We start from the raw sequence: 24,919 nt of genomic DNA, 5'->3' as shown, positions 1-24,919 counted from the left end.
ACCACAGCTGTGGCCTAATAGTATGGTGATTTAACACATCCTTTAATTTAACCCTCATTTATTGTCTATTGCGTTCCAAGTCTATGGCTTATGTGAGCCAATTTGGTAACATAAATTGAGCAAAACAGATTCTCTCGCAGAAATTTGCACTGAAAAACAAAAGTAGCTGTGGGTTCTATAGATGGAAGGTTATGTTGAATTAGGCTTGGGTGGTAACTCAGTGAAAGCTAAGGATTGATGGGAAAGAAAATTTATGATTTAGGAATCATCAGATAAGCTAGTCAGTAGAAAGAAGCAGCAGATGTGCAGAGGAAAGCAGGGATGCCACTGAAAGAACACCATGTCCCTACAGCCCCCTTCTCATCTTAGTCCACTTTTCCTTTAGGTCTTTATATCGCTATAAAATTCCTCAATGTATCTTTTAAACATCACCTTAGTTTCTTGAGTTTCCTTGAATGGATCTTTTTTCTTTGTGAGTAAGAAAGCTCTGAGACAGTGATCCTAAATGCCTCTGTGCCTCTGACCACACCATCCAAACTATATCAGGTGAGCCCCTAAATATGATTTAGGGTTTATAGCAAACTTCTCCAACCCACGGCCTGCGAGCCACATGCAGCCCAACACAAATTTATAAACTTTCTTCAAACATTATAAAAGTTTTTGCTGCAGTTTTTTTTTTAAGTTCATTAGCTATCATTAGTATATTTTATGCACGGCCCAAGACAATTCTTCTTCTTCCAATGTGGCCCAGGGAAGCCAAAAAATTAGACACTCCCGGTTACAGGATCCTACCTATAAAGCAGTTTGTCAACCTTTCTCTACCCTCCATGACCAACGTCTTAGTTCTACGGCAAGTCCTCTTTATCTCTGACCTGGACTGTGACAATGGTCCTCTAAAGAGACCGTGGCCCCAGTGACTCTGGCCTCTATCCCCATTGACTCCCATTTCTAAACCATCTCCATGGCTAACAGATCAGATACCTGCAAGCTATCTGATCTTTCACTCAGGGCCTAAAACTGGTTTTATGAATGTCTCTACAGCATAAAGTCCAAATATTAAAAGTGTCTTTTTATGACTTGTCTGATTGTATATACTAAAAGTAGATATTCTCAAGCATATCACCAAAAGTATTCCAAATTATCAAATTATATAGATTTTTTTAAATCTTAAACTTCTTTAGACACAGGTGTCTGTAAGAACAGAATTCTAGTATTCTGTGGTCATTTACCTAAAAAACACTTTTTTTTTTCCTTTCAGAGAAACAGTGGACAAAAAGAGCATAGTTCTCACTACACAGCCGAAGTAATAAAGAGTTCTTTTGTAGACAAATTCTAGAACTTCTTAATTATACACAGGCTTATTATCTATATCCCCAGTGTTATAAAGTACCAGAACTTCATTAGAAAAATTAAGCTGGAAAAATGAAGGCAGCACTTTGTAAATTTCCACTGGAAATTAGCTGGGAGAGGCAGAGGAATACTGGATCAAAAGAGGGTAATCATGCTTAACTGTGCCCTAGAGCACCCGCATGTATAATACGATTGGCACAGTAACTACCTCTCCTATTACTGCTTGTTTGGAGTATTCTGTGTTAATGGGGTTAGCTAATTTAGTATTTTAACTTAAAAAGGCTCTGCTGATTAATAAATGTTGCACACTGTGCTAGTAATTAAAATAAATGGAAGAGTTACAAATAAAAGTTGAATTGTTAAGAAAACATTATCTGAAAATATATGATAATCTCTATTTATCATAATACAATAACAGTTCAGAAAATATGCAAATTGTAAAGGTCTAAAGTGTCTGAAGAAAGCACACAAGTCAGAAAAGTTTTGAGATATGTTAAATGTTCTTTTTACTATTCTTTAAAGATAAATAGAACCAATGCTCATCTATATATAGCACATTTTAAAATGTCCTTTCTAAAAACTGTTATTTGGATCTTGTTTCTTAATCTCTCCTACAACATTTTTCTTATAGTAATGACCACAAAATGATACTTACACTTAATTAGAAAAAATACTTAAAGTTTTAAAAGTGAGTCATTTACTCACTGTTTACTGATATTTACTGCAATGGAGCATGGTTCCCCTTTTTTAGGCGACCGTGGACACCAAGCGCCGAAATAAAGGAAAATCCTGAGTCCCTTTCAAGGGAAATCCAAGCACCTAGTTAGCCCCAGAAATAAATAAGTAACTTGTTCCACAGCTATTTGCTTTTTCTATAGAAACTAAAGGTAACATCTCACCATAGGTCCCTGAGTTGTCGTTCATGGGCTCAGACTCACTGAATGGATCTGCTGGCACCTAGACCCCGGATAAGGGAGAAGTGAAGACTAAACTTTATCACCCTTTATTGTAAGTTCCTTTGTAAGGGGCTTGGGGGAAGTCATTCCCTCTAACTGGTTAACATTTTCCTATTGACCCCCAATTTTATTTTTTTTTTAAATGTTGAGACAGGAAGACAAGAAGCTACCTTGCTAGGTTAGACTTTGGTGTTTAGATTAATTATAATCCTGAGCTAAATATGAGTGAACTCCTTAAATCCCTAAGGATTCAAGAATCTTATACAGGTTTAAGGTACAGACATTAAGGATTTAAAAAATATACCAGTGACTGGAGTTTTCTTATAAAGAGGAGTTCATGATTAAAGCATATTGTAGCTATATTTTAAACTAACATAGGCTTTCATTTAAGGAACTGTGAATAGACAGCTCAATAGCAGCTGTCTCTACATCTTTTAAAAAAATAAAAAGTATTAATTTACTAATAGTTATTCAGAGTAGGTAAAATGAGAGACATCCCGTAAACATTTAGTAGCACAGCAGAACTGTCACCCAGGCTGGAGTGCAGTGGTGCGATCTTGGCTCACTGCCACTTCCGCCTCTCAGGTTCAAGCGATTCTTGTGCTTCAGCCTCTGGAGTAGCTGGGACTACGAGTGCCCACCACCACACCTGGCTAAATTTTTTGTATTTTTAGTAGAGATGGCTTTCACCAGCTTGGCCAGGCTGGTCTCAAACTCCTGGTTCTCAAGTGATCTGCCCGGCTCAGCCTCCCAAAGTGCTGGGATTAGAGGCGTCAGCCACTGCACCCAGCCATGACCCCAAATTTTTAAACAGAGCTTCCCTTCCTTAGCCAATTGTTAATCAAAAGCTCTTTAAATCTACCTACCATCTGTAAGCTCCTGCTTCAAGATATCCCACTCTTTTAGGCCAAAACCAATGTGTGACCTCCATATACTGATTTATTATTTTGCCTGTAGCTTCTGCTTTCCTGAAATTTACTCCTGCCTTTAAAAACTCTTACCTGCAGGCCATAGGGGAGGTGGGGTCTTAAGCATGAGCTTCCTTGAATCTTCTTGCTTGGTGCCCTGCAATAAATGCCTTCCTTTTGTCACTGCAAAAACCTCAGTGTGGGTATATGAGTTCTACTGTGGTGGGTGAATGGACCCCATTTTGGTTTTACAATATTACCAGATCCAATATTTACCAAGGCCCCTATCTAAGCTAGGTTGCAAATTTGAGAGAAATGAAGGCACCTTAGCTTCATAGCTATTAGTTCCAGCAAGTGGAGGAGCTCAAGAAATAGAGTTATTAGTTCTGCTATCCTACTAAATGTTTATGGATGTCTCTCATTTCACCTACTCTGAATACCTATCAGTAAATTAATACTTTTTATTTTTCTAAAAGATGCAGAGACAGTTATTGAGCTCTATACACAATTTCTTAAATGAAAGCCTATATAAGTTTAAAATATAGCTACAATATGCTTTAATCATGAACTCCTCTTCATAGGAAAACCCCAGTCACTGGTATATTTTTTAACTCCTCAGTGTCTATACCTTAAACCTGTAGAAGACTCTTGAATCCTTAGGGATTTAAGGAGTTTCCTCAAATTTAGCTCAGGATTATAATTAATCTAAACACCAAAGTCTCACCTAGCAAGGTAGCTTCTTGATTTGAAAACCTTTTAGAAGAACACTTGCATTTATTTTCTTTTGCTGTTATAACAAATCACTACAAAATTTGTGGCTTAAACAATATTATTAACTTATCATTCTTGAGGTCAGAAGTCCAAAATAGGTTTTACTGGGCTAAAATCAAGGTGTTGGCAGGACTGCATTCCTTCTAGGGGATCTAGAAGAGAATCCATTTCCTTGCCTTTTATAACTTCTAGAGAAGGGCCTACATTCCTTGACGTGGACTTCATGCCCATCTTCAAAGCTGGCAAAGGTAAACTGAACCCTCCTCACATTGCATCACTCTGACTTCTTTTCATGGAGTCAAATCTCTTTCTGTCTCCCTTTTAGGGACTTTTGCCATTACAAAACTGGCCCAGTTCTGATAATCCAGGATAATTTCCCCACCTAAAAGTCCCTAATCTAATCAAATCTGCAAAGACCTTTTTATTATATAAGGTAACATTCACAGGTTCCTAGGATTAGGACATGTGGATTCTTTGGCAGGGCAATAGGGATTATTATGCCTAACAGAAAACCAATTGAAACTAGTTGGTCCTCATTTCTGTTGTAATATCCTAAATCCACTGTACTTTGCATATAATTATAGTCTCCTGTATTAAGCCAGAATGTTTACAATTAACAGAAGATATTAATGTACACAACCTTTACACCTCTCATAAGACCTTAGTGAAGCCTATATTATATCCTGTATCATATGATTTATAATCGTCCACTCCATTCCATTTCTGCTGTCTTAATGGGTAAATTAAACATTGACTTTTGTAGCTCTGGTACCATTATGGCCTCCCTTTTCCTCTACCTGTTATTAATAATCACTTTTTCCTCCATTTTATCTAAGCAACTTTCATGGTTTCATTTCATATTTGGAAATATTCCTTGAAATGGTCCCCTCTGAAATTTTAAACCCCAAATTTTCTGATCACCATATCCCATAAATAAAAGTATATATAAGATTCTGTCATATTTTAATAAAGAAATAATAAATATACATATAATTGCATATGTAACCAAAAATTCTTGGATAGATACAAAAATTCTTCTTTAGATTTTTAAATGGATTTGAGGAGATTCCTAAATCAAAGGAAGTAGAAAATTTCTAACAGAAACAAGAGAGAGCCAGGGACATAAAGAAGAGTGAAAACAGCTCAGTATCTCTGGAGCAGAGTTCTTTATGGAATATGACAAAGATTAGCTAAAGAAATCAGCTTGGATCAGATCCTGAAGAAACTGTGTTTTGCAATAAGAAATTAAACTTTATCCTAGAGGCAATAAAAAGCCATTGAAAGGCATTTTAGCTGAATAATAATAGCATAATCGAATCTCTTTAGTGCTGGTGTGGTAAAACACACTGAGTGGGAGTAAGACTAGGTAGACTAGGTTGAAGGCATTTTACAGCAATTAAAGTTAAGGAATTCTAAGGGGCCTAAATTAAGATAATACTAGTATAAAGGGGAAGAGCGGCTGAATCTGAGAAACACTTAAGGACTTGAGGACTTGATAGGATGTGGATGATGCTGGAGAAGAAGGTAACTCACAAATCTCTAGCTTGTGCAGATGGTGATGCAATTCACACTCAACAAAAGAAGCAGGAAAGTGTGTTATATATTGCATTTAGGACATCGGGTGGAGATACAAAGACGGCAACTGAAAATGTAAATCTGAAATGTGGGATCAAGAGTGTAGAGATTTAGAATGGAAATCATTGACATAGAAGTGGTAAAGTCTGTCAAATAGAAGCAACCATTCAAAGATTATACAAAGGAAGAAGAAGAAAGGGAAGATCAAATCCTTCTATCATTTTAGTTCTAACCAGTTACCTATTACCAAAATTACTGCAATACTTTTCCTAATGGGTTTTAATGCATCTAGCATATTCTTCTCAAATACATTTGTCTCCCAATCAAATTTATATTATTTTTATACCATCCACTTTCTCTCAAAAACCATAAATAATTTTCCACTACCTAGAGGATAAACCACCAACTCCTTGGTCTTGAACTTTTTTGCAATTTTTCTTTCTCTCGCCCTCTTATATAAACATTAGCCTATCAAATTTGTCTTGTCATTGTTCCATCAACTTTTCCTACCGTGGTTTTTCTTTTCATATCATCAACCTACTTTTGGCTACTTTCTGTTCTTTTCTCTATCAAAATCTCAACCGTCTTTTGCAGGATTCAACTCAGTTTTTTGTCTGTCAAGAATGCTTTCCTAGATCATCAGAGACCAGAGAAAACTTGACATTTTAAAAATATACACATTGTCTGTTACACATACGTGACCATTTATCAAGTACTTGGTAAATCTCGCTAAAAATTTTGTTAGGTTTTCTGGTTTGGTTTCAAGCTATGTAAGTTTCACGAGAGTAGAGGCTTTGTCTAATTTATTCACTGCTATGTCTCTAGAGCTTGGAACTATTCCTGACATGTAAACATCTGTTGAGTCAATAAAAAATCCTTTTTATTTCTCACAATATTTAGATGAGATGAGACCTTCCCAAATATGGGTGGCTTTATAATTATTTATTAATTGCTTATTTAGATTCCTGGCTTCATAAGGATAGGCATATAAGTGAGGAAAACAGTTTTCTCTGAGATGGCATGAGAAAATTGAAGGAGTTCCCTTAAAAACAAGAACAAATAAAACTTTAAAATGACTTCCAAAAAAAACTTCTGTAATCTATCTTCTATGCTGTAGAAGATATTGTTGTATTATTATTATTATTGTCCAATTTTTTTACATTTATTTTAAAGAAGATGTGTAACTAACAGCTATAACCTACCAGCCTGTGATTATTAAGAAGCATTTTGTCATTCCTAACAGTTAACTAGGAAATCAATGTTATGAATTGTGTTCTCTCAAAATTTATATGTCGAATTCCTAACACCCAGTACCTCAACATGTTACCTTATTTTGAAATAGGGTCTGATATAGTTTGACGTTGTGTTTGCACCCAAATCTCATGTTATGATTCTCATCGTTGGTGGAGGGATGTGCTGGGAAGGGATTGGATCATCAGGGTGGATTTTTGCCTTGCTGTTCTTAAGATAGTGAGTGAGTTCTCATAAGATCTGGTTGTTTAAAAGTGTGGCACTTCCCCCTTTGCTCTCTGTCTCCTGCCACCATGTGAAGATGTGCTTGCTTCCTATTCACCCTTCCGTCATGATTGTAAGTTTCCTGAGGCCTCCCAGAACTGTGAGTCAATTAAACTGCTTTTCTTCATAAATTACCCAGTCTCAGGTAGTTCTTTATAGCAGTGTGAGAACGGACCAATACAGGGTCACTGCAGATGTAACACACACAGATGAGGTCACAATGGAGTAGGATAAGTCCCTACTCTAAAATGTATGGTGTCCTTATAGCAAAGAAAAATTTGGACACAGACACAGATACAGGGAGAACACCATGTGAGGAAGGCAGAGATCAGAGGAATGCTTCTAGAAATGAGGAACAGAAAAACTGATAGCAAACAACCAGAAGTTAAGGTAGAGGTATGAACGATTCTTACTCACAGAGAAGGAACCAGTCCTGCTGACACCTCCCTCCTGGATTTCTAGCCTCCAGAATTGCGATACAGTACATTTCTGTTTTTTAAGCCATCTGTTTCTGGTACTTTGCTACAGAAGCCCTAGCAAACTAAGACACTTAGAAAATTTGTCTTTTAGACACATAAAGAGAAGCCTTTAATGAGGTTAGGATGCTGTGGTGTAGCTCTGCTCATTGTCCTCCTCAACTTCTGGTTCTCCAGAATCGGGGATAAAATCCAGCCTATCTTTGGAATCTGTGATTTCTTACAACTTCTTTGATGTCTTACATGCAGAATCACATTTGTGGCAACACAAAGCATGTTAATAATTCTCTTTTATTAAGACCCTACTATGTTCCTGACACTTTATATTCATTTTCTCTTTCAATCCTCCTTACAACCTTTTAAGGTAACATTTTTGCTTTGTCTTACAGACAGGAAAATAGTTTCAGGTAGGCGAAATTACTAACCTAAGATTATACTGCTGTTTAATGGAGCTAAGATTTCAGTTCATATAGATCTAGTTCCAAAGTTCATACTACTTCTACTATAATACACTGCAATTTTCATATTGATATGAAAACAAAAGAGCTAAATGTATTAAACTCTCAGATATAATGCTACCCTTTGAGTCCTTAAAATTAGAAATAAAAGCTCTACCTTCCTAGGTCTAGATAGCAGATTCCTGATATGCTACTTTTAATTCCTTATAGGTAAAGTTGGTTTTGTGGTAAAAGGACCCTCTGCATTAACAAACCATGCATCTTTGTGACATCAGGAGTATACGTCATGGAATTCTTGTCTGCAAAAATATAAAACCTACATTTCTAGTATTTCTTTTGCCACACAAGATACAATAATGCATTATCCAGTATACAAAAACCAAAATGGTTTCAGAAGAATCTATGAAAAAAATCAGTGTTTCAACTCTAATAATGGAATTATTCTTAGGCTAAAGACCAATTATTTAGCTTAGTTACAAAAAATATAATAGCGTTGAACCTATAAGAAATTTTTTTAGCATCTCCAACTTGGTTTGTTTCTGACTGGTTGATAATCTTAGAAAGACTCTGCAATCTCTGAAAGCTTCAGGGCAAAGGGTCATCAGCAACACTGTGGAAGTTGAAGATACGTACAAATATTCCATGGAAAACACAAATTGAGCAACTTCAACTTTCTTTGGGGATAACATTGATAGCTGATCTTTCTAGGCTTACCAAAGCAAATAGTAAGAAATGATATCTCAGTATTTTAATATACAATAATATCTGTAGAAAACCAATCAGATAATCAATAATTATTTCAATTATTTGTTTGAGCAATTAGTCTTGCTATTTTGTAAAACTTTGCATCATTGGAAATAGAAAAATAATTTTCAGTAATATAACTCTTTAGATAATCATCACTAAATTTTATATTTTGCTTGACTAGGTCTGAGAAGCTTTAATCTTCTACAATATGTGTGGTAAAATGAATCTACCTCCTCAAAACTAATTGGAAAATAAAGTTCCTTATTTTCTTACTCATCATGTATTGGGTTAACCCAATCAGTTATTGAAAGGATCTGCTGAACACTCCACAACTAATTATTTCACTTCAAGTAATTGCTATAAAGTGAAAAACTTTATAAAAATTACTTGAGATGCCTGCCAATTTTGTCTTTGATATGTTTGTGTAAAAATTTTTACTTTTCAAGTCTCTTCAGAAATGTATAATTAAAATAAAGCATATTTTATATGTACATATATATATATCTTCTAACTGTTAAATAATCCAAAATCCACTACAAGGGATAAGAGGTAATTCTAAGTTCTCTATATATCAAAACACAATTTTAATATATTTTATAATTATTATATAAATTATTATTGTAACATAATTAGCACATACATTATGTAAATACAATAAATAATTATAATATTAAATGCTATATTTTGTATTACATAATAATTTATTTTATACCAATATTATTATTATAATTAGTATTATATTAATGTCATAATGTCTTAGCATGTAAATAGTATTAAAAATATAAGAAATATTGCAAAGATAATTATGAGGCATTATAGAATAATGACATAATAAAAATAAAGCCATAGATTTAAAATGGTCTATTTACAAATTACATATGACTCTATTGATGACAAAGTGTCTTAAGACAGAGAAAGTGCCTGAGAGAAAGATGTATGAATTGAGATCCAAATCAATGGATGCTAATAAAATAATTTAAAATTACATATGCTATTAAATCATCATCTTTTTCAGTCATCTTCCTCAGTTGTAAAGAAACTAACCTCTTTCAATATACCTGATTTATTAAAACTACAATGTTATGTCAATATATCAAAAAGATATTTAGTCCACATTAAGAAAAATGTTTCTCTTTTATTGGATCTTATGGATCTTATTTTAGGAGTATCATAAACATGTATGCTTTCAATATAGATAATTAAGAAAATATCTTCACAGATTATACATAGATAGCTATTTATCCTCAAAATATCAATCTTTTTTTTGTCTTTTGAGTTGTCAAAAGAATTTTTGCCATCAATACTGACCTCATTTAAATCATTTGCATGTTGAAAAATTATTGCTTCAAAACAGGTCAAAGGTGGCTTTTTTTCCACAAATAAAGGATTTTTTACAATATTGGGAAATAGAAAATATTAGAAAATTTAAGGCACTAAATATGGCACAGCTATTTTTGTTAAGCTAATAACTCACATATTGTCATTTACATTTCGCAGCCATTCCTTTCTTCTGAGCTCTTCTCTGGCCAACTTTAATTCATCGATTGGTTCTGCCACCCGCAATGTTGGCTCCAAAGGCTTGTAGCGCTGTTCTAATACTTCAGTGGTATCTCGGAAGGGCCCCTAACAAGACAGGATGAGGAATATATTTTATTATGGAAGTTTTTTTTAAATGTATTATCGATGACCAAGGCTAGTGAACAACTACAAAGTATAACAGGTTTACTAAGTTATTTTTAGAACACCATTTATTCTTCTCTGAGTTAGAATATATATGACATAATACCCCTTATTTTCAAGCAATGTTCTCTCAAGTAAAAGTAATTACATTAAAAAATTTTTGAATTAAACGGAAGTTTCCCCACTTACACAAAAGATCTTCATGCTATAACTGGTAAACTTGTTATAGGTTGCTTTGTCTTCTATTTTACAAAGCACATTTTGCTTGGTATAATCAAAAAAACAATGGTCTCCCTTTTTGAGTAAATACAAATATTAGGAAAAAATTTTAAGCAGAGCTTTCAAAAAGCCTTTCTATAAATAGAAATAGGAGAGTATTTTTTTTCATTAAGTTAAAAATTTTTGGTGAATGTCAAATCTTACATTTATTAGGCAGCCTCCTAAACACAGAAGAACCATAACTTTTATTTATTTTAAATGTTGTTTATTTAAAATTCTAAACTCTATTGTTCAATTATTCTGATACCAATAGCAACCTTTCAATGACACAAATACTTAGCAGAGGAAAGTCCACAGCTGCACTGTGAAAAGTAACTTACAACATATTCTGCTTTCAAGTTACTTGTTATATATACTAGTTACTAAAATCCACTGGTTGACTAACTAGTATCATATTAGGCACAATGCAAATCAGAGACAGCTCAAGATTTTGCAGTGCCATTAATTACATATTATGTTTTTTTAATCACTATTGTGCAGGATAGAAGTAATATAAAATGGACAAAGATTTCTAATCAAATTCTTTATTCTTAAAAATATCTTCTTTAAATAGGTTATCACTAACAAGACACAGCTGGAGTTACTGCAAGCACTGAGTGAAGACTATGGGGCTAATAAAAAGAAATGATTCACGCCTCATTTATGTTCACTTATGTTTTACATTAATAGAAACCAATAATAGGAACCAGTTACCATAAAAGTCATGGACCGTAAATAACACAAATGGCAAATAAGTATCATCTAGTACTTTTCACAGCTGGACAGGAGGATTGCTGTATTTGAAAATAGTTAATGGATTTTTATTGGAACTTTACTTTTTAAAGATACAGGAACATGATTCCAAGTCCACTATTAAGAAATCAAATGGGACTTCTTTTTTTTTTTTTTTTTAAACTTATTCGGATCCTTTTACTTTGACAGATTCTCTAATTTTAAAAAATTAATATTTGGTTGTATGACAAGGGGCAAACTACTTCTCTATGCTGGTGTTCATCATATGTAAAATGGAATAATAATTACATCTCAGGATTCCTCTTAAGATGTGTAACATAATGTAACACCCTTACCATGTACTCAGAACACAGTAAACACTCAAAATGGTACCCACTGCATTGTTGTTGTTATTATTATCACCATTATAATTATTAGCTTCAACAAGAGTTTTTAAAAGGTTTTGAGCAAGAGTAGTATCAAAGAAATACACAATGGCCAAAGGCTATGACTTTGAAGAGGCCAGCATTCACATGGAGCAATGGTCTTTCTCGGTGGCCAAGCTATGCCTTCTAATCTTTGTTGGTATGCAAACATAACACATATTTACTTGTAGGCTTACTCTGCTACTTGTTCTGGAACTTGTTAGTTCTAAGGAGACTAGAAAATGAAACAGAAGGAACCCTGCTTAAGATTAGAATGAAAGTTAACTCAGTCTTCCTTTTGGGTTCACTACCACCTTCATGATCCCTGACCTTTCTGCAGTCATGTCCATGTCCCTGTGTCTTTTCAGTGGCTGGTCCATACATTTGTATCTCAGACGATTAGCATCTTGCCTTTGAGCTCCTTGGTTAGTGAACTTGACACCAGCTGCCAAGTTTCTCTGACGTCAAATTTTTGTTGATTTATATTTCTTTTGAAAATCTGCCTTTTTTTGATATCAGGCAATCACCTATCCCAATAATACCTACAGTGACATGGGAACCCAGATTTTGTAAATATATATCTGTATTTATATGTCTATGTGTACCTTTCACCTATCAAGCTTTAGATCTGCTGATTGTACTTATTTCCAATTAATCCCTAAAATGCCTAGATTATCCAAGACTCAACCTGACCCTACAAGTATTTCTAGACTCTTAGCTATGGTTTTTCAATGTTTAGTTTACCTTGCTTCTACTTAAGCCCTGGTTATGAGAGTCAGATATATTTACGTCCTGCTGTATTTTTCATAATTCATGTTATTTATAGTCATCTTGTATTTCTAAGCTTAATCATTAAAACCATAAAATTATCACAGATATTTTAAAAATTCACCTGACAAGTAGAGTTACTCTGGTTAGAGTACAGATATCATCATTTGGGCACAATCTCAAATGTCACCAATGAGTTCTATACTTTTCTATTATTGGGTAACATACAGGAATATGGCTCAGAAAAAAAAAACATAAAACAATCCCATTTTGGTAAAAAAAAAAAAAGAAGGAAAGAAAGAAGAATGGAAAGAGAAAATAAAAAAGAATAATGGAGAAGAATAGGAAGGAAAGAGGCAAAGCAAAAAAGAGCGTAGAAGGTGTAAGAAAAGATGACAGAAGGAAGATTGAGAAGGAAGGAAAGACAAGAGAATGAAGAACAGGACCATGGGGATGACATGGCCAGAGGAAGAGGAGGAGGAACTTAAAATAGGAAAGAAAGGAGATAGAAGAAGAAAGAAAGAAAAAACAATGAAGGAGAAAATAATAGAGAAGAAGAGAAGAGAATAAAAGAGGAAGAAAGAAGAAAAAATATTAGTAGGGGATCATTATTTTGTAGCATGCTAGATAAATGTAATTCAGGAGCATATATTAAGTACACATATATAAATACATATTTTTAATTCCTCCATATATTTATAAACTTCATATATAAATGTATATATTTATAAACTTCATATATAAATGTATATATTTATAAACTTCATATATAAATGTATATATTTATAAACATATAAAATATAAATATATATTTATTTATATTTCTATATTTATGAAATAAAGAAATATATATATTTCTGTCTCTACACACACACACACACACACACACAAGTTGTTTTACAAATGTGTGTATTTTTCTATTTTTATACTTATACCATACATATATATAACTTTCATACGGGCTGATATACCATTTATACATATATATTTTTCATATACCTATACATCATCCATATATTATTTCTATATATCTATATGTACCTTTCACCTATGTATTCCATAGACACTAAATACACTTAGGTATATATGTATATGTGTAAATAGAATGGTATGGAGGAAGCAAGCCATGGTAAGAAATGAAAATGGTTGTATGGACGTTGTACTGAGAAACAGAGATGAAGAATAAATACTAACAAGTGTAGAAGAAGCCACATCATAAAAGTATATTAAAAGCAGGGCAATAAAACAAATGTAATAACATTATAAAACACCTATACAATAATATTACAGGTTTAATGGTTAATGTTGTGAATATTGCATAGTGTGGTAGTTTGGTTCACATGACCTTCATGGTGTTTCCAGCTTAGAAATATTTACATGACCTTATTTTATTCATGCCATGTAATTTTCACATTTCCTAAAATATTGTATGCAAAATTACTCTATGAATTCCACGTAGTACCAGTAGTTATACAAATGAATATAGCAGGCAATGTAGATTATTAAAAATTTAAATATGCAATGCTATATCTACCTTAACTGCTTTTGAACAGTTATTACATTTAACACACTGAACACTTAATATACAACCAATGGAAATGCTAGAGTTACTATTTTCTTGATAGAATAATTAATAAATTTAATTACTTGATGCAGTTATATGTTTTATATGCAATCTTATGATTACTTACACTAATAGAAAAATAGTAATGTACATAATTCAAAATAACAAAAATTCAGTTATTCATAATAAAAAATTCATTTTATATTTGCATTAAAACTATTTTAAATGCTTTTACTAGAATATTGATATAACTCTTATTTAAAAAGGAATAATGAAATCATACTCTGAAGATAGATCCCCCCAGAAAACGGAAAATTTTCCTACTGTCTCTCTTTTGTCCCCTTGCGCACTCCACCATGCTTGTCAATCCATTTCAGAAAAGGAAAAAATTGTCAGATTCCCATAAATGGATTCGTTTACTAGGTAATTAAGAACACTAATACATGGGCCTGGTGTGATGGCTCATTCCAGTATTCTCAGCACTTTGGGAGGTCAAGGCAGGTGGATTACTTGAGGTCAGGAGTTCGAGACCAGCTTGGCCAACATGGCGAAACCCTGTCTCTACCAAAAATACAAAACTTAGCAGGGTATGGTGGCAGGCACCTGTAATCCCAGCTACTTCGGAGGCTGAGGCAGGAGTATCACTTGAACCAGGGAGGCAGAAGTTGCAGTGAGCTGAGATCCCACCACTGCACTCCAACATGGGTGACAGAGCAAGACTCTATCTCAAAACAACAATACTGATATAAATAGAATATCATAGGAACTGAATCAGAGATGAAGAAAAAGAGAAAGCAGTCCAAGGAAGAAACTGACTATAGATTTTCAATTATATTTTATAGCTCCTTCTCTAAGATAGTATAACTACCAGTTAACAGTATTAATTATCAGTTAGTAGTTTTGAGAGATCAAAGAAGAAAAAAAACAAATAAAGGGAATTAAGGATGTAATTAAATTATAGATAATGGAAACACGACATATATCACAAATCATTACAGTAAAGTAGGAAATTTTCAATGACACAGAATGCAGGACTATCTTACTGCCAGGATGATTCAATGGTTGGGGGTATAAAAGGCAGTCTCTAAGATGACCCCCAAGGGCCCCTGCCTCCTGGTATTCATGTCTTATGTAGTCTTTTGCCCTTGAGTATAAAATAGATGTATTCATTTCTAACAGATAGAACATGGCAGAAGTGATGGGATGTCACTTCCAGCATTAGCTTTATAAGCCTGTGGCTTCTGTTTTGAAAGCTGTCTCTCACTCTCCCTAGGATCACTCACCCAGGGGGAAGTGAGCTACCATGTTGTGAGGCAGCTCTGCGAAGATGCCAATGGGAGGAGGGGCTGAGACATGACAACACCCAACCATGTGAGTGAAGGAACCAACCAAGAGGGTCTCACTGCCCTCCTATTCCCACCCTCCATCTGAGCCTTCAGATGAGATCATGGCCCTAGCTGACATCTTTTTGTTTTTTGTTTTTGTTTTTAGTAGAGACAGGGTCTCACTATGTTGCCCAGGCTGGTCTTGAACTCCTGGGCTCAAGTGATCCTCCCACCTCACCCTCCCAAAGTGCTGGGATTACAAGCATGAGCCACTTTGCCTGGCCTGGTTGACGTCTTGACTACAACATCATGAGAGAACTTGAGTCAGAGGCACTCACCAAAGGCTGTACCTAGAATGGCAAACCCACAGAAACTGTGAAATAACAAACTTATGTTGGTTTAACCCATTAGATTTTGGAGTAATTTATTATACAGCAATATAGATACACAAGGGCACGCCAATATAGGGAGCTAATGGTCAGGAGTTCTGGGAGTTTAACTGTGTGAGCCAAATCTAACCCAATTCGAGGTTGATACTACATGGTGGCAGTTTAATTATTGATGGGGATGATAGACCTGTTGCTCTCCGGGACTTTTAGGATGGTGACAATCATCACTCACCCCACTCCACTCTACCCTTTAGCCTCAGGAAGTCATTTGACAAACCTGTTCTACCATAATCCAGTTATAGTGAAGATTTCCCATCTCTACTATGAGTCTTACTTTCTTTTGAGCTGTCTCTAAATCTCAAATTTACATTTTTAAAATTACTCAAACCCAAGTTATGTTTAAAATGGTATATAAAGACATATAGCATCAAATGAGAGGTAAAATTCAGTAAAATTGATAATACATACGTTCCTAGCTACAAGTTACATCAAGTATAACCTGTATATCAAATATAACCTATATATCAAGTACAACCAAGTATATCAAGTGCCATAATAATATTTCTACATAAAAATTCTAGATTCTAGGAAATAATCCATGTTTTAACTTCTTATTAAACATAATAAGATTCTCAACATCACTAATAATTAGAAAAATGCAAATCAAAACTGCAACAAGATACTACTTTACATCCATTAGGATGGCCACTATATATATATTTATACATATATTAAAAATATATAAATATATTATATATTTTATATATTAATATATAATATAATATATATATACACATATTACGTATATATATATAAACAGAAAATAATTGTTGGTGAGAATGTGGAGAAATTGGGACCCTTGTACCCTGTTGATAGGAATGGAAAATGTGTACAAATGCTATGGGAAACAGTATGGCAGTTCTCAAAAATTAAAAATATAATCACCATATAATCTGGCAATTCCACTTCTGAGTATATTCTTTCTTTTTTTTTTTTTGAGATAGTCTTGCTCTGTCACCCAGGCTGGAGTGCAATGGTGCAATCTGCGCTCACTGCAACCTCCGCCTCCTGGGTTCAAGCAATTCTCCTTCCTCAGCCTCCCAAGTAGCTGGGATTACAGGTGTCTGCCACCACGCCCAGCTAAGTTTTTGAATCTTTAGTAGAGACAGGGTTTCATCATGTTTTCCAGGCTGGTCTTGATCTCCTGATTTCGTGATATGCCTGCCTCAGCCTCCCAAAGTGCTGATATTACAGGCGCGTGCCATTACGCCTGGCTAATTTTTGTATCTTTAGTAGAGATGGGTTTCACCATGTTTGCCAGGCTGGTCTTGAACTCCTGACCTCATGATCCACCTGCTTCAGCCTCCCCAAGTGCTGGGGTTACAGGCGTAAACCACTGCACCCAGCCAAGTATATTCTTAAAATAAATGAAGACACAATCTCAAAAAGATCTTTTACACCCATGTTCACAGCAGCATTGTTCACAATAGCTAAAGTGTGGTAGCAACTCAAATGTCTATTGGCAGATAAATGGATAAACAAAAGGTGGTATGTACTTAAAATAGAATATTATTCAGCCTTAAAGAAGGAAATTCAGACATATTCTTCAACAAAGATGAACTTTAAGAACATTGTGCTAAGTGAAACAAGTCATGTCAGGGGATGGGGCAAAGGAAAATGGAAAGCTGTTTAGTGGGTATAGAGTTTCAATTTTGCAAGATGAAAAGAGTTCTAGTGACAGATGACTGCATAAAAATATGAATGTACTTAATGCCACTAAACTGTATAGTTAACAGGGTTAAATTAAGATAGTAAATTTTATGTAACATGTTTTATCATAATATAAAAAGTAAAAAAATAGCAAGAATAAAATTAATGACAGAATCCTTATACAGCAAATTAGTACCTGACATTTCTTTCTATTAATAGGTGGTAGAATTTCGGACCGAGGAAAAGAACGGGTGCTTGTACAAGCTAGCCAATCAGTAAGGCTGGTGGAGTCCTTCTGCTTAACTTTAGGTCTTTGGTGTGTTAAAGGCTTTGCCTTCTGTAATTGCAGCTCCCATGGATCAGGCTCTTTTCTGAATGGTGAATTGTATATTCCTGGAATCTAAAGAAGAAGAAATCAATTTTGATTTTTATCTTTAATTTTCCCATGAAATAAAAGAAAAATGTAGTTGCATCATGAATTTTTTTCTTATGTTTAATGAATATTTTGACTACAACTGTGGTTCTTAACCAGAGTTGGACTTCAGATTTACCTAAGGATATTTTACAAAATATTCATACTTTGCCTTTACTCTAGACCAACAATTTCAGTATCTTTCAGGATTGAGCACTAAATATTTAAAAAACTAGTGAGCTAAAGTTCCTATCTGTCACACAGCCTTTTCACATCATTATACTTAAGAAAAAATTACAGTAAGCCCCAAGCCAATTCTGTGTTCTAACTATATGCTACGTATATTTAACTATATGAGTAAGTTACACATTCACTCACAGGAAGTCAAATATACAATGCTTGAACAAGTTTCAGATACAAAATATGTACTCAAATATTTGATTGATTATTTTAATTATTATTCATTACACAACCTAAGGGCATCTATCTTAACTTTTGTACTTAACAGTCAAACTGGTATCACCTAATTATAATGCTATAGGTATCACCTATAATGATGTCTATAGCCTGTAACATAGGCTATAAAACTACATTATATATCACTCAAAATAACATCCTGTATTTCACGAGTTGTGTTCATGTGGTTAGGTGCTAAGCTTCTGTAGTGTCCTATTATCCTTGCTGTTCTATCACTGACTTTGTCACATACTGTATCAAAATAGTCAAAAGTGCCTATCATACAATAGCGGTTCATGGATGTTTGTGTGTCAAATGTTAAGTCAAATTTAGCAGATGTCCATTTTTGAAAATTTAATATTGTTTGAGTATACAAACTTTATAGAATGAAATTTTGAGGGTATTATATTTTAATGGTATTAGATACCAATCTTTGATATATGGTTCCATGAAGCCTTATATCAAAATATATATACAAGTGAATATGTAAGTATCATACACAAATGCATATTCAAAAGGAGAAGTTACTTTTTAAAGGGCAGTATGACTTATTTGGTTTCTTTGTAGACACTCTGGACTATATAAAGAATATATCCATTAAATTTATCTGTTCTTACTAAAAATGTGATTTCTCTTATGCCATCGACATATCTATAAACATGCCTGTTTGCTATATTTACTTCATGGAATCAGCAGTTCCAAAGCATTAACTAAGACAGCTGTCTTGGAAAAACTATCTAAAAATAGTTTATATTTCCAGCCTAACTCAACAATAAGTGTTAACCTCTATCAAATATCTACCCAAGCTAGATTCAATTTCCTATCCCAAATGCAATGTCCTATCCCAAACGCTTCCTTACTATGGAAATAACCACCACAACACCTGTCACATTACACTGTTTCAAAATTATATTTACATGTATGTCTTCCATGAGCTAGCAGTTGGAGCACAGAGCATCGGTTCCAGGTATTTTTGCAATGCCAGGGCCTAGCAGGGTACTTGGCACATAGTAGGCGCTCAACAAATGAATGTTAAATGCTCATCTAGAATAACAGTGCACAGTTCAGAAAGGCTCATGAAAACCTCTATTTTACTCTTGCTTTCCTAAGCAACATAAACATCTTAATAAAAAGTTTGAGACTTACTTCAAAATCGTATTGCCTGCTTTCAAAGAAGGTACAGATTAAACCATTTTTCTCTTTCTTAACAGAACAGTTTCAATTTGCTTTAAAACACATTGTCAAAGACCTACTTGAGTCACCTCCAACTCAAATTTTCTTATTTTATAATTGGAGACTGAATTTTATCAGATACAAAAAAGTTAATGTAAATGCATTTACACATTTAAAAATATTTTTGTACTGGCTCTTCTTTGAGCTTTATTCTCTATTACAATTGACATAAGAAAAACACTGTGCTGAAAAACATTAAAGGCAGTTATATAAACCATTTCTAATGTCATGTTAACATTTTCTCACTATAACAGTAAATGTAGACAAGGTAAATATACAGACAATAGATTTCTGTGGACAGTAATTTTTAAGTCAATGACAATTATAAAGATAATTTCTAGGGTGATTTTCTAAGATGAGAATTTATCCATTATAATGAGAAAAAAATAAATGTTATATTTTTAAAAGACTACCATGACATAAAGTATAACTAAATGTACAGTCTGTAAAAATGATATGAGAATAACATTCTGATCAGTGATGATCTAATAAACTGAAGTCTGTTAGTTTTTTCTTAACATTTCTACAACCTTACAGATTAAAATAGTAAAATACATACAATTTAGCTAGATTATAATTTATCAGTTGAAAATATCTACCTACCTGAATAACTACTACCAGCTATTAACTTTACCCCATTAGAAATCCTCTTTGATCTCCTTGCACATTTGCATGCACGTGTATACACAGGCTACATGGGAAATGCAAATGGATCGGTAGACATGATAGCTTTCTTAAATTATATTTTGCAACCTATATGGAGACCTCCTCATGTGTATTCTCTTTGCAATTTAAATCAAATATAGATCGAAATATATTTTAATTGAATTTCAAATGTATCATTTAAAGTCTTCAAGGTGTCAGTATTTTAGAAATTAATTTAATACATTTGCTAACTTATGTCAGTAAAAACAGTCCAGCACTCCTTCAATCCCTACAGCAAGCAAATACCCTGTTTATTTATATTGATACAGTATTCATTTACTTATTATTTCTTTAAGTAAATAAAACAACCTTAACATACTATTGTCTCAATTGCCATATTTCATCATTTGTAAGCCACTTATGAAGAATGGTTTCTTGTTGATTTTTAAAAATATTACCATGAGTCACAAAAGACAGGGTTAATCCTAAGGGACTGTGGCATATTTTTCAGTTTTCACATTTTTCACAACTTAGAAGGGCTACTGCCAAGCTAGCTTTGGGGACTTCATTTTCAGCAATAATTTTCTAGAGTGACCAACACTATGGGGAAATCTGTGCTAACTGTTTAAAAAAAAAGAAAAAGCCTACAACTGAGTTATTTGCAGTACTGTCATGCTAACATTCAACTCAATAAGACCCAAGAAATCTCAGGAGAGGACTCTGCTAATAGCTTCTTACTGACCTCCTTGCATCAGGCCCTGCTGCTGACTGGTGGCCCAGTGGTGAATATGGCAAATGAGGTGTGAAAGCACTGATTTTTTTTAAAGGCTATGATTCTGACTCGTCAAAAGGGAAAAAAAAAAGGCAATGAGTTATATAATAGATATATATTTTTCTTGAATTCCCCCCTTCAGACTCTCCATCATGGGAACTTAAGTATGACCTAGAATATTAATTATGTCAGGTTGAGCAACGAGCAAATGTACCATTTGTTACCCAGTCACCCTTAGCATTACATTAATATTTGAACCATCCCATATTTCTAACAATCTATCAATTGGCTCTTTTCTTCTCAGTTTTTATTCTTATACTTAAGTGTTATATGGAAAAGTGTTAAAGAGGTACAATTGATTTGAAAATAAATGGATATACTTGTTTTATTTGGAACATCTACTATTTTATTCCATGAAAAACATTTTTATGGCCATTTTCCACTCATACACTGACCTTTATTTTGTAATTGCCTGGGGGAAGCTATAGTCTAATTTTTTGCTCTTCTCTTTGTTATCACAAGGTGTACTTTCAACACAAATTTCTATAAAATAGGAAGAATAGGACACAGGATTGTGTGCACCTACAATTCCCAAATCACAATTACTAATGTTCTAATTTCATATTTTGATATAACAGAAATAATAATTTCTCATGATTTCCAAGGAACTGCTTATTCCAGGTATGAAGAATGATTAAGCATTCAGGATAGGCGGAAGAATTCAAATTTTAGTTTTACAAGTTACAATTACACAGCAAAAAAAAAAAAAAAAAAAAAAAGTAGCTTATAACAAATAGGAATAAAATTTAAAACTATTTTCTTGCCTCTTGATTAAAAATTTCTGAATACCATGAGAAAGAAACAGTTCTTAAAGAAGACCTATCTAAAATATGTTTGGGTTCTAAGTTTTAATCACATATGCTTTTAAAAAATAATATACTCAGCCAGTAAAGAAGAGGAGTAAAGATCTCTCTCTAATAACTAGAAAAGTAAAAGTGGGCCAGAGAACTGTGAATGAAATATTTGCTAGGGTAGGGACTGCTGAATCAACACTGACCAATGCACTTCATCATAATTATCAGGACATACTACTGCCAGGGGATTTATAAAAATCCCACTCAGCAAATAATTGCCCTGCTGTTAGGAGATAGTCAGAGTGTTAACACACTGTCACAGTCCAGCATTTAGTAAGATATTCTACATTCAATTACTCTTGCTAAGAACTAAAAGGAAACGTGGTCATTTCTCAGCTACAGCAGTTATGCTTCCACGTGCATTTCAGCCAATAGTCAACCCTCAGATAGTACCCCAGGTAGAATAATAATTGCATGGAAACATTAGGGATTCACAAAGGATATATCTGGTCAGAACTTATGTATACAAAGGAGTATTTTTTAAAAATTATAACTGATGACAAATGCTTTTAGTCTTCTTTGTTTTACTTCAGATAAGAAAGAATTTTTAAATGTTTTGAGCCATATTACAGAGTGGGGTCACTTTAAATGTGGATCCCAGAAAGTTGAAAAAGTAACTTAAAAGTAACTTGAAGGGGTTATCTGGAGCTCTTCCAAGAACTCAAGCCCTAAAGAACACCATCAAAAGGAGCATTTCAGCCAAGATCATGAGTTTGTTTGTATGCTTCTTCTAAGACCATTCTTCCTGAATTTCTCAGGGGTGCTAAAAAGGGTATTTCAAAAATAATAACTGCATTCAGCTTGAGTTTGTTTGGAGAATTCTAGAATTCCTCAGAGGTATATAGTGCAAGGGGCAAGTAGATCTATTGAAAAATTCACCTTTAGAAGGTTCTCCTAACTATGGTTCTATACCATCTTCATTCTGGAACACATTCATTTTTCCTCATGTATTTCATACACCAAAGATGCACTTTGATTTTTTTCTCACATGATAGAAAATAAATATTGCAAATGAAATGATGTAGCTAGTTAACCAAAATATATATCTTTAGAAATCATTTTGATATCTTCATCCATATGATCATACATTAAACATCCTAATGAAATGTTGATTAAGATGAAGAAATTTAAATAAAATACTGAGAAAGGGTCCACCTTGCTAGATCCAAAATAGGAACAGAAATGAATAAAAGTTATTACTCCCATCAGGCTGTTCTTAGTGGTGGGGAGGGTGGGATTAGGAGAATGGTTTTGTGATTGACTATTATATAACTAGCTGGTAGTAAGTGTCATCTAAAAACTGTTGAAGAGGTACATATCAAAGGCTGTAGTAAAAGTATAGGTCCTTTAGAAAGCTCTGTATAAAAAATATGCACATTCATTCTAAAGATGGGTAGAGCTTTGCAACAAAGAAAAGAAAGACATTCAAGGCCAACAGAATTATAAAAAAATAAAGACATGGTTGTGGGAAACCATACACCTCTGTTAAAGAAAGATGAAGGTGGCCAGTTTAAGCATGAGGCTATTGTTAGAGATGAGCTTGTAAAGATTGGGGTCAATTCTAGAAGGCTGAAGATTTTGATTTAATTCTGCATAAAATCAGAATCTCTTGATTTTCACATCTCCTTTAAAAGGTAAATTCAGAAGAAAGTCTGAAGCAGGCCATACTGGTGTGTGAAACTTGAAGATGTAGCCTCTGTGGAAATACAGGCAGAAAATACAAAGACAAAAGTCAGGCATTAGAAGCAGTCTCAGATATGGCTGGAATGTTGTAATGCTCAGACCAGGATTTAATATAACTAAGATTAATATGCTAAGGGCTTAATGAATAAAGTACACAGCATCCAAGAAAGATGGCCAATGTAAGCAGAGAGATGGAAAAACTATTAAATAAACAACACTGTAACGGAAATGAAGAATGTCTTTGATGGGTTTATTAGTAAATTGGACATGGTTGAGAAAAGAATCTCTGAACTTGAAGATATGTTAGTAGAAACCTCCAAAATGGGAAAGCACAGAGAAGAAAGTCTGATAAAAATGAAACAGAATATCCCAGAGCTGTGGGACAAATACAAAAGGTATAACGTATGTGTAATAAAAATAATATAAGGGGAAGAGTGAGAGAAAGGGACAGAAGAAATATTTAAAGCAAGAAAGACTGGGAATTTACCCAAATTGATATTAGACACCAAGCCACAGACCCAGAAAGCTCAACAAAAATCAAGCAGGATAAATTAAAAAGAAAACAAAACCACAGCAGGCAAATTACAGTCAATTTCAGAAAATCAAAGGTAGAGAAAAAAATCTTAAAAAGAGCCAAAGAAAAAAACACATTACCCTAAGAGCAAAGTAAGAATTTTATATCCAATTTCTCTTCAGAAACCATGCAAAGAGGAAGAGAATAGAGTGAAATATTTAGAGTATTAGAAAAAAATGCCACCAGCCAAGACTCTACCCTGTGAAATTCTCCTTCAAATATAAAGGAGAAATAAAGATTTTCTCAGATAAAGAAAAATTAAGAGAATTTATTGCCAGTTGACCTGCCTTACAAGAAATATTACAAGAACTTTTCAGAGAGAATGAAAATGAAATACCACAATGTTCTCACTTAAAAGTGGGAGCTAAATATTAAGTACACATAGACACAAAGATGGGAGCAATAGACACTGAGGCCTATTTGAGGGGGGAAAGAAATGAGAAGAGTGAGGGCTGGAAAACTACTTATGAGGTACTATGCTCACCACCTGGGTGACAAAATCATTTGTACATCAAACACCAACAACACACAATTTACCCATATAACAAACCTGCACATGTATCCCTGAACCTAAAATAAAAGTTGAGAAAAGATAAGAAAAAAAAAAGAAAGAAAGAAAATGA

General features: G+C 33.8%; 1 protein-coding gene across 2 annotated transcripts in view; it reads right to left on the bottom strand.

Annotated features, from left to right (window-relative positions):
- The window catches only part of SPATA17 (spermatogenesis associated 17), a 212,468-nt gene that overhangs the window by 70,492 nt on the left and 117,057 nt on the right, over positions 1-24,919 (bottom strand). For both annotated transcript variants that reach the window (XM_064383459.1, XM_021677167.2), the window contains exons 7-8: positions 17,804-18,007; positions 10,231-10,379 (exon numbers count right to left, since the gene is read on the bottom strand). In XM_064383459.1, coding sequence (XP_064239529.1) covers positions 10,231-10,379; positions 17,804-18,007 — 353 coding nt within the window. The remainder of the gene's footprint in view (positions 1-10,230; positions 10,380-17,803; positions 18,008-24,919) is intronic.

The sequence above is a fragment of the Aotus nancymaae genome, unplaced genomic scaffold, assembly GCF_030222135.1.
Source record: "Aotus nancymaae isolate 86718 unplaced genomic scaffold, 86718_ANA_hifiasm-v0.15.2.pri h1tg000032l_0, whole genome shotgun sequence".
In the NCBI taxonomy this organism is placed as follows: domain Eukaryota; kingdom Metazoa; phylum Chordata; class Mammalia; order Primates; family Aotidae; genus Aotus; species Aotus nancymaae.
Note: the sequence above shows the minus strand (reverse complement) of the source record. Positions and strands in the feature narration are given on the sequence as shown.